This window comes from Solanum stenotomum, chromosome 7 (genome assembly GCF_019186545.1).
Source record: "Solanum stenotomum isolate F172 chromosome 7, ASM1918654v1, whole genome shotgun sequence".
NCBI classification, from domain to species: domain Eukaryota; kingdom Viridiplantae; phylum Streptophyta; class Magnoliopsida; order Solanales; family Solanaceae; genus Solanum; species Solanum stenotomum.
Window position 1 is genome coordinate 8,604,935 of NC_064288.1, and position 11,104 is coordinate 8,616,038.

The 11,104-nt window shown below is 35.0% G+C and overlaps 2 protein-coding genes across 2 annotated transcripts; one reads left to right on the forward strand and one right to left on the reverse strand.

Annotated features, from left to right (window-relative positions):
* The first annotated feature begins 1,124 nt into the window (after window positions 1–1,124).
* On the forward strand, window positions 1,125–5,829 carry LOC125870167 (auxin-responsive protein IAA13-like). The gene is made up of 5 exons (XM_049550513.1): window positions 1,125–1,706; window positions 3,930–4,252; window positions 4,607–4,742; window positions 5,189–5,256; window positions 5,352–5,829. Exons 1-5 carry the CDS (start codon window positions 1,324–1,326, stop codon window positions 5,402–5,404), a joined length of 963 nt encoding a protein of 320 aa, XP_049406470.1. The 5' UTR covers window positions 1,125–1,323; the 3' UTR covers window positions 5,405–5,829.
* Window positions 5,830–6,161: 332 nt separating this feature from the next.
* LOC125870151 (MDIS1-interacting receptor like kinase 1) lies at window positions 6,162–9,657 on the reverse strand. Its single transcript, XM_049550493.1, has 2 exons — window positions 6,876–9,657; window positions 6,162–6,783 (listed from the first exon to the last, which is right to left on the reverse strand). Exons 1-2 carry the CDS (start codon window positions 9,544–9,546, stop codon window positions 6,368–6,370), a joined length of 3,087 nt encoding a protein of 1,028 aa, XP_049406450.1. The 5' UTR covers window positions 9,547–9,657; the 3' UTR covers window positions 6,162–6,367.
* Window positions 9,658–11,104: the final 1,447 nt, after the last annotated feature.

Below are 11,104 nucleotides of genomic sequence, written 5' to 3' on the forward strand. Positions count from 1 at the left end.
TCATTTTTTAACAACTATATACATACGAAATCAAATTTTCTAACAATTTCAATATAAGAGGACAATCTATAATGACAATGGCACACAATACATGTGTTAAGATATATAAGTAAATGACATTAAACTAAAAAAAAAAAAACATACAAATCTCAATTTCATTAATTTTTCTCTTGTTCCTGCTCGAATGCTCTTTTTTCACACCCACTTGAATCAATATTGTTGACTTTTCTCCTTTTTCACGATTAGTTTTCACTTCTGAACCTTTTTTCCTCTTTACTAATTTTGCATGTTCGATTTCTTCAAGCAGATTTAAGGGTATATATGGTCATTAACCTTTTTTGTTCTTCTTTCGTTCTCTATTGCAGCAACAGAGCCTGAAATTTTGGCTTGCTGTTGAGTAATATACAAATCAAAAGAAGGTAGTTCATCCAACAATTTGTCAAATAAAGGTATACCTCTCATAACCTTCCTCGGAGTATCAATTTTAGCCATTGAAATGGATAAACAAATTCTTGAATCAAAACCCTATGAAAATAGAAGAAAGTGTAGATGTGTAGATATATAATGCTCATAAAAACGAGATAAATATGCAATTAGAATATACATGATTGATACAAAATCACAAAAATCACTCCTGCAGTGATGTAAGGGATCTTGAATTTGAATGAATTTGGGAGAAAAATTCAGAAAATATGTCATGTATGAATATTGATGAAAGAGAAAAATTTGATGATGGTAAACATGGGAAAAGATCACAAATGTGCCTGCCATAATTAATTAGGCATTCAATAATTACTTTCTTATTTAATATTTATTTATTATATTAAATATATATAAAAAATTATTTATTTATATACAATTAACTTTGCTATTTATAGTCTAATTATATCTATATAACATGAAAAAAAAAATATAGCTATTTTTCTTGAATATATATGGATGTTTGTTATATTTTGAAGTTTTTCCTATACATATTTAACCCCCCAAACATATATAGTAAAAAAACAAATTTGAATAATTTGAAAGCAAAATTTGACCTCTCTCCCTTTTGTCCTTTTTCATAATTAGTCTGAACCAAATTTGGTATTCTTGAAAAAACAAATTAGTTATTGCCTGCTACAAAATAGCAACAGCAGCACTGGGGACCGTTTAGGAGAAAAATCATCATCATATTCATCTTCTGAAGCGCACAAAGCAGACAAAGCTACCCCACTTTTCTTACCTTCTCCAACACTCCCCTAACCCCCTTTACCTACCTTCCTTTCAATACCATCTTCTTTGCTCTTTTTCTCAAAAAATCAAGAAACCCTTCAAGTTTTCTTGATGAAAGCTGCTTTTGGTCTAATGGGTTTGGGAGGAGGAGTTACTTATGGAGTTTCAATTGATGGGTCAATTTGTACTGTGTCAAAGGAAGATAATATCGGGGTGTTGTTATCATCTGAGGCTTCTTCATCATACCCTGATGAGACTGAACTTGAATTGGGTCTTGGACTTAGTCTTGGTGCTGCTGATGTTGTTGTTCCTAAGTCTAGAACTGGTTCAAGAGGTTGTTATGCTAAAATCTTGACACCCAAAAAAGATTTCCCTTCTTTAGGTTCTAATTCATCATCTTCATGTTCATCTTCTTCTGCTATTAAAGCTAATAATGCTTCTTGTGGAACCAAGAGAACTGCTGATTCTATTTCTCCTCCTCGTTCTAGTGTCAGGTATCACCATTTTGTCTCTGCCCCTTTTTTGTTCTCCTCGTTATTTTTTCATATGATATGATCAAGGTGTTAGTTTGATGTTTGTAGGAGAGAAGGGAATTGCATGATTCTTTGATGTAACTCTGCATCAATTTTCTTTTCTTTTCTTGTTTCATCTTGTTTGATTTGAAATATATATTTGTTTGCTCTGCATTTGCTTCTTTAGGAATCAGATACCTATGATGAAGTGCATTTTCTTTTTATGATGAAATGGTTATCTTGTCTGTATCCATTTGATATATCTCTGTATTATATGTTCGTCCTCGTGGTAAGATATTGTACTAAGCTAAACGACCTAATTTTAATTGAATATTTCTGTGCATTCGTCTAAAGGAAGAATCTTGTTTGAGGTGACACAAAGCTGAAGCAATTGGGGTACTCATCCTTTTTAATGTTTGACAGCAACTGGTAGTACAAACATTGTTCTAGGAGAAAGAGTTGAAAGAGATGAGGATTATACGTCAAGTTAATTTTTTGTTATGTAATAGGATGCACTCACAAATAAGACCATCTGGTTTTTATTGGAAATGATATTAACAATGCAATGTGTGTCATGTTGATTGATGATTATATCAACTTCAATTGATCTTAATAATAGTATTTTTGACGATGCAAGATATTTCTAGTTGAAAACTACTTTGTAAAAACTCTTAGAAACCAAAAGGCAGCAGTCTGGTTAGTAGAAATGGAAAGTAACTGGATGTCAGCTTGTTTTTTTTTCATACAAACAATGGCAAGCTGTTTGCAGGACAGAGGTTTTTCTCGTAGATTACATCAAAGTAAGGTGGGTCCTTTGCTATTGGAAGTATTATGGATGATTTTAATCTTAGTCAAGCCAATGATTGTGTACATCCAATATAAAAGAGAAAAAGAAAAAGAGTTATCCTTTATTCAGCTTATCGTTCAAGAGCATTTGGAACTAGAAAACTAACTCAATTTCCCATAGAAAAGAGAGGATGCTCTTTTGGATGTTGAGCTTGTTTTAACTTAGCACGATTGATGATTGCCAGAGACTGCATTATGTATGGAACTTCCTTAGGAGGATTGTGACATTGATTTCCTGCCAAAATTGGCATCTCTGTGTACAGTTGTTATAGCACACTCTTTGTGCTAGTTTATCCATAAATTACCTTACCTTCCTATAAAAAAACTAAAAAAAACTGCATCTTTGTGTAACATTCTGTAGAGTCAGACTCAATAAGTTATAGTTTTATGGAACCAATTGATAGGTTTATGGCTAGTTATTCATCGAAGAGTGATTATATAATTTTGGTGCCGTTCTTTTGGTTGTGTTATTCCTTGAAATGTTTCACTTCTAATTTGTCGGGTTGGAGATAATGGATTCCCTTTTCAGGAAACTTATTGTTGGTAAAATGTACAAATTCTGTATGGAGTAGTATTTGTTATGGCTTATATGTTTGGAATCTAATGTGGTATTGTTCCAGATCATTATTGCTTGTGTGAGTATGACAAGTATACATCTTTTAATTGAACGTGTGATTTCATATTGACTTCAGACAAAGGGCTGTCTTCTGCAAATGTAAAATGCTACTTCAAGATTCCAATTTATCTTCCTTCGATTTAAAACAAAAAGACATTCTACATTATTATTAATATGTTCATATGAATATGGTTCCTTTAATGTCATCAAAAAAAAATATGGTTCCTTTAAATGACAAATTTGTATCTCTTCCATGTTAAACTCGATGAATGATGTGTGGTGTAAGAAAAATGACTGGTATAGATATGGCTTCGACAGATGGTGTTCTAGTTGTGGAGCTTAGGAGTTAGGATGTGTGTCTGGTCACTTACTCTTAGGTGTGACCTCTCAGTTTTTAGTTTTAACATATGCATCCATAGGCCATCTCAGATCTGACATTATTTTCATGTATGGTTCTTTTGATTGTTCTGCTACTTGGCACCCCTGAAACTGATGTTGTCCTACCACTTATGACTAAGCTATGTCATCACTCTTATTGCACGTATCATCATATTTGAAATTTCCGCTACATCAGAGGAAAATATATCCTTTTTTTCTTCCTAATAAATGTAGGCAATGCATTTATTTAGTGAGTAGACTATAATAAGCTGCTAAAAACATACTTGACATTTATACTTTTCTTTCTTTTTGACTTTTTTTCTTTTATTTGTTACTTAACTTTTGCTTGAAATCCAACAATGCAGTCAGGTTGTTGGATGGCCTCCTATAAGAACTTATAGGATGAACACCCTAGTTAACCAGACAAAACCACCACCCCCAGAAGAATTTTCTGTGACAAATGAGAAATGCAAAAGTAAAAATACTATCGCTAATGCTGGGAGCAGCAAGATCAACAACTTCGCAAAGGAGAAAGGGCTCGTCAAGGCTTCTCTATTTGTGAAGGTCAATATGGATGGAGTTGCAATTGGAAGGAAGGTAGATCTGAATGCACATAGTAGCTATGAGAACTTGGCACGGACTCTAGACAACATGTTCTTAAGACCCAGCACGACTGTTTGTGCAAGATGTGAGTAGTTCTTCTCCCTAGTACATTAATCTTAAAATGACAAACTTGTTACCATGGATATGGCCCCTGAGATCCCATAAACAAGAGATAATGAACTCAATTGTTTTAGTTGCTTTACATGTTGAATGAAATTTACACCGAGTATTGCACGATACAATGTTCATGGTTGTAATAAAAAAAATGGTTGGAAATGTTTGCCGTCCCATATGTTCTGTGCCCGACACCTGAGAGGAATTGACATGTATGCCATTCTTGCTCATTTCTGTTTTTTTAACATTTCTTTTGAGTTCTACCCTAGTATTTAAGGTTCATTTTCCATGGTTCCTGACGTTAGCAATTTTTGTCTGCTGCCAGCATCAAACGTACAGGAGCTAGGTGTCATGTCAGAAACAACGTCTTCTTCAAGATTATTAGATGGATCATCTGAATTTGTGCTGACTTATGAAGACAAAGAAGGAGACTGGATGCTTGTTGGAGATGTTCCTTGGGAGTATGTCCTGCATCTGTTACCTTGCTCCTCCTCCTGCACAATGACAACTAAAATACGCTTTTATAAAATGTGTTGCGAAAAATCAACAGATACATCGTACTTTACCTCTGAACCTTTGTTTTCTCATAGTGAAAGTGAATGGAGAAGATGCTCAATATATAATAAGGAGATTATTTTCAGCATGAGTTGGGGAGATTTTTTATTCTTATCTATATATATCCTATTTTGTACTTATTTTTGCTCGTTTGCATACGTATTATGTTCTAATAAAATGGTCTGGGATGGTTGGATGCTGTTTCAACTTAGGCTTCCTAGAGATTAGTATTTCTGTTTCCTCTGTGCTTTCTGGCTTATTTGTAGAACATACATTCTGCTGTATGGAAACTGACAAAATATAACCATGTTTATCAATATGGTTGTCTTACTTGTTTCCTTGATTGTTTCAGGATGTTTATTAGCTCAGTCAAGAGACTACGAATCATGAGGACATCTGATGCCAATGGACTCGGTACATGTAGGTGTTGAGTCATATTTATGATGCACATGCACCTCATACAGATAAAAACTGACTTAACTTCATGCTGACCAAATTTTTTGATGAAATTTCAGCTCCAAGTTTCATGGAAAGAAATGGTGGAAGACCGGGGACTAAGCCTATATAGGTCAGACAAAGAATCAACTTTCAAAAGATAAAGAAGACCTCCATTTGAAGGATGAAGTCTAGAAGGAAATTTTAGTGGATGGTAAAATAATTTTCTGAGTAACAAATTGGTCTTATATGACCTTATTGTTTTTTTTTTTGGGTCACTTTTATTGTTTTTTTACCACACGGTCTACCCCACTCTCTGGGAGGAGATCCCTTTTGCTGGATTACAGAAGATGCCTGTATATGTCATTCACCATGCGATCTTCAGCAGAAGTTTCATTCCACCCTTGTGTAGCATGGATGTGTCCACTTATACTATATTACGATGATGAGCTTGCTGCTCCTTGAAACAGTTGAACACTAATGTTGTTGAAAGGAAAGTTTGCAAGGTTCATACTGGGAACCTTTTTTGTTGGTTTTGATACAAGCTTTCATTGCTTTCATGTTTGTATTTCAATTTCTTGTCTTCTCTTATTCTGCAACTATTTCCTGGAGCAAGATATGTTGTCTATAGAACTTAAGATTATTTGATTGTCAGTAGTTTTGGGAAGAAAGTATATCTTAGCCATGGAGGAGTGTGCAGGAATTGTACATTTTGCTATGCTGGTTGAAAGTAAGAAAATTCGAAACATGATTCTGGTGGACAAGAATAACCTTGGTTTCTTATGTTGCATAGTATCACTTGTTCAAGAGAAGCCTTGATAAGTCAAATGGTATTCCAGGATAGCAATACAACTCCTAGTCTTGATTAGAGAATATGTGTGTTAAAAACTCTGTTATTCGATCGATAACTTCTTCTTACATGATCAAAGAATTAGTAAAACATCACTTGCAGCAGTAACGGGAAGAATGCTGCCTGTACTACCTTAATTCTACACATACAAGAATCAATGTATGAACCTCTAAATACAAGTCAAATGCTACATGACAATTACAAATGAAATGGACTCAAATAGGGAAAGGGAGATGACTTCTCTTCTTACAAAAGGCCATTTACAGGTGATGTACTGAATATTGGCTTATCTCTGTTAGTAGTAGCATCATGGCTACCTCCACTGTTGCTATTGCTTTTTCTCCGAGGCTTTGCCTCTTCGAGCATCGTCAAAACATCCCTCATGGATGGTCTGTCCTTGGGGAGTTTGGCTATACATAGAATTGCTATCCTTAAAACTAACAGCATTTCTTCTTGAACATGTTGTGTTGCTCCTACATTTGGGTCAAGTGCTGCTTCTAAAGACTTATTATCTCGGATCTTCATCCGAAACCACTCTACAATGTCAACAGATTCCCCAAATTCAGGATCTAGAGGACGTTTACCAGTTAGGAGCTCCATGAGAACAACTCCATAGCTGTAAATATCACTCTTCTCATCCACTTTCAACGTGTATCCGTACTCTGCAAAGTCAAAATCCAGATAAATGATTGTTAAATATTAGTAACAAAAATCACTCTAGAGTAAACATTGATGAAAAAATTGAAGGACTTACCGGGGGCTATGTATCCATAAGATCCAGCAACCATGGAAACTGTTTCATTCTTCTTGAGCATCGTTCTTGCCAAACCAAAATCTGCAATTCTTGCCTCTAGATTTGCATCAAGAAGTATGTTATTTGACTTGACATCCCGGTGAATAACTGGTGGATGGCAGTAATGATGGAGATAAGCAAGGCCTTGTGCCACTCCAAGTGCTATGTTATATCGAGTGACCCAATCGACAAGCAGTCTCCCTGCTGCTTGTTTACCATGTAAAACCTCTCCAAGGCTACCATTTTGCATATACTCGTATATTATCATTGCATCACGTTTGTTGTGAAGGAACCCCAGAAGCCTGACAATATTTCGATGCCTCAATTTTCCTAGAACGTTCACCTCACCTACGAGATCATCACTGTGCCCCATCTCAATATCAGTTCCAGATTTCCACAGCTTCTTTACTGCAACAACCATATTCTCGCGTTGCATTTCAGCTTTGTATACAACCCCTGTTGCTCCCATTCCAATGACATTTGACTCTTTAAGGCAAGCCAAGATGTCATTACTAGTGAATCCTAGCCTCTGGAATGCCATCAACCTCCATGGCCATTCACCACGGCTCATCTCAAAGCTTGGTTCAAAGCAGCTCCCATTTTCATGCCATCTCTTGTATAGAGATCTAGCTACAAGACCTGCTGTCAAAAAAAGCAGAAGAGCTGCTACACCAGTTAGCCATCCTGTGATGATGTGCTTCGCGTGCAAGCTCTTCTGCTTTGATGTGTATTCTGCATTATGAGAACATGGAGGAAGCACTCCACCACATAGACCGGCATTTCCAATCAGGTCATCCGGATTGATTGTTCTCAACATACCATTTTCCGGGACAGGACCCTCCAGTTTGTTATGAGAAACATTCAGCATTTCTAGTGCTGGTGAATTGCCAAAGTTCTCAGGTATCCCACCAGTTAAAGAATTATTGGATAGATCTAGAATAGCTAATGTGGGCATCATGGAAATCGCTCTTGGAATTGGACCGTTTAATTGATTGTTTCGAAGGTTCAAAGTTACTAACTTCTCACAGGAAGCAATGCTAGCTGGAAGATCTCCAGTGAAATGGTTTGTGGATAGATCCAGAACAGTAAGAGAAGGACAATCCTGGAATTGATCCGGGATTTCACCTATCATCTTATTGTCTGAGGCAATGAAATTTTGAAGAGTTGGAATTGCAAGAATGAATGAAGGAATAGAAGACTGAATGTGGTTTCTAGAGAAATCAATAAAAGAAAGAGAGGTAGAAGAAGCAAGATCACTTGGGATTTGTCCTGTCAGACTATTGTTTGCCAGTTCCAGCCTCTGTAGTTTCCCAAGTTTACCAAAACCTGCTGGGATCGTCCCCGAAAGAAGATTGTTCTGCATTCTTACACGAACGAGGGACGTGCAGGTTGATAAACCAGTTGGAATTGGACCAGAGAAAGCATTGTTAAACATGATAAGCTTAGTGAGGTTACCTTTGGCGCATAATCCTGCTGGAATTGGACCAGTAAATGAGTTGGATGAAATATCCACCCATTGCAATGGCGAATTTCTTCCAAGATCACTTGGCAAAGGACCTGATAAGCTGTTATTCCACAGCTCAACTACTTCCAGCTGAGTCAAACCTCCAATCCCAGGGGGAACTGAACCTGATAATTTGTTCGACATTATATTCAAAAGCTGCAAATTCTTAAGTTCAGCAATCTCAGCTGGAATTTCACCCGTCAGCATGTTATCAGACAGATCAAGCAACTGCAATGAAGTCATATTGCCAATCTCTGGCGGAATCTTGCCTTCAAGCTTGTTCTTGTACAAGAAAATCGTATCGAGCAGCTTCAGCTTTCCTAGCTCAGAAGGAATTGAACCTCCAAGATTTCCAATAGCAAGATCAAGATACTTGAGATTTGTCAGATTTCCAAATTCAGCTGGAATTCCACCTTCGAAAAGATTGTATCCCAGTACTACAGTCTCAAGCGACGAAAGCTGCCCCAGCTCATCTGGAATGTGTCCAGTCAAATTGTTCCCTGAAAGACCTAAAAACTTCAATTTCCCCAAATTCCTATAAGATTTAGGAATTGAACCTTCGAAGAAATTCCCTCGAAAATCCAATGTCTCGAGCAATGTAGCATTTCCAATATCCTCAGGAAGATAACCGGAGAAGTTATTACTCGAAGCATTCAAATACATAAGCGCTTCTGACATTCCAAGACCTACAGGGAAGTCATAGACAAAATAGTTCTGGCTCACATCAATGCTTCTCAATGCAGTTAGATTTGAGAAACTTTTCGGCAATGGCGATGAAAACTCATTGCAGCATAGATTGAGAGAAGTCAAACTCTTCAACTTTTGGATATCATTAGACACTGTGCCAGTGAGATTCATGTGGGACAGATCAAGCTTCTCGACTGCCCCATGGGAGTTGCATTCAACTCCCGTCCAACTGCAGGGAACAATAATACTTCTATTGTTCCCTGCAGCTGCATTATTGGGCACTGTCCAATCACGAAGATGATCCAATGGATCAACGAGACTTTCTTTAATAGAAAGTAGAATAGACACCTCATCATTCAAATCAACTTTCGCAACCACCCCGTTAGCAAAAACACTGTAATAGTAGAACAAGAAGAGTATGAAAATGGTTAATAAATTCATTACTACTTTTTTTCCTGTGCTTACACTCGTTCTTTTGTTAGTAATTTGTGTGCTAGCATTGCATCAATGATTGTGAGGGAGATGATGGGGCCAACAAGGGGCAAGAAGAAGAAGAAGAAGAAGGTAAGAAAAAAGAGATGAGTATTAGTATTATTATATAAGTAGAGTAGAATATTATTAATGGAGTTAGTAAAACACTACGTTTGTCCCAATTTATATGATTCACTTTTTAAAGTCAATTTCAAAGAAAATGACAAATTTTTATATGGAAAAATCTTTTTGGCCAGAAAATTTGGTAACAATTGAACTTTATAACGTATTTATGACTTATTTTAGATTACAAATTTAAAAAATATTTCTTATTTTCTTAAATTTTATATCAAGTCAAACTGCATCGTATAAGTTGGTACAGTACTGAAGTTCACATGGGGATTAGTTAAGGAAAAAAAAAAGGAGCTGGATTAATAGGTCGTGAGATCTTGGGTTCTGCAAAAAAAAAAAAAAAAAAAAAACAGATGTGTTTATATAAATGCAAATAATATATTGTTTGGGGAAATATTTGGACTTTATTGTAAGTGACTCCGACATTGAACATGGAGAGAATGTGTTCTTCTTATAGTTTTTTTAATCTTTTCCCCTTCTAGTTTGATTAGAGATTTACTGGCCAGTAAAAAATATAAACAACTTCTTGTATTACTCTCTCAATTCCTTTTTATATGTCATTCTAATTATAAATAGTTGGTTCATAATAGTTGTTATTTCATAAAATCGATGCATAAAGAGTAATATTCTTCCTATTTTACCCTGTTTAGTTATTAACCTTGAAAATATATATTTGACCAACATAGAAAAATTACGTAAATAATTCATGTTCATTGGTCGAATTAATTAATCAGAATAAATTAATTTATATTCATTGATGGAAAAGTTGACTTAAAAAAAAATAAATAAGGATAAAATAGTAAACTTACTTAATTTCTTAATGCACATGAAATTAAAAAATGATGACATATAAATAGGAACAAAGGGAGTAATTGTAACACACTTAAATGTAGCAATGTAGATGGTCTTTAACTTGTTTGGAATTAAGGTGTAGCTTATATATATACTAGATATGAGACCCCGTGCCAGCACGGGGCCCAATATATGTTACTGTTTCTATTTTAATTTATGTGGTACATATGAAATTTGAAATTAATCAATTTTTTAGTATGTTTTTATATATTTTAAGTTGCTAATTATTTGTATTTAGAGTATGTTTTACGTAAATATATTAGAAATCACAATAATTAACAAGTTAATATAAAAAAAAACTTATAAAAAATTCATTGACTTTTGAAATTTCATTTGTATCACATAAATCAGGACCGAGTAATATATATGAAAATTACATAAAACGTACTATAACTCACAATAATTAGCAACTTAAAATATCTATATATCTATATTTCTCCCAATTTATGCGGTATAGATGAAATTTTGAAAGTTAACAAAAACTTTTTATATGTTTTGAAATATTTTAAGCTATTAATTATTATGATTTATAATACTTTTTACA

Excerpts from the sequence above, each read along its gene's own strand:
- LOC125870167 (XM_049550513.1), top strand. The coding sequence starts at position 1,324 with ATGAAAGCTGCTTTTGGTCTAATGGGTTTGGGAGGAGGAGTTACTTAT. Across the intron at positions 4,253-4,606 it reads CACGACTGTTTGTGCAAGAT|CATCAAACGTACAGGAGCTA; the intron begins GTGAGTAGTTCT and ends GTCTGCTGCCAG. Across the intron at positions 4,743-5,188 it reads GTTGGAGATGTTCCTTGGGA|GATGTTTATTAGCTCAGTCA; the intron begins GTATGTCCTGCA and ends TGATTGTTTCAG.
- LOC125870151 (XM_049550493.1), bottom strand. The coding sequence starts at position 9,546 with ATGAATTTATTAACCATTTTCATACTCTTCTTGTTCTACTATTACAGT. Across the intron at positions 6,784-6,875 it reads TTATGGATACATAGCCCCCG|AGTACGGATACACGTTGAAA; the intron begins GTAAGTCCTTCA and ends TTGACTTTGCAG.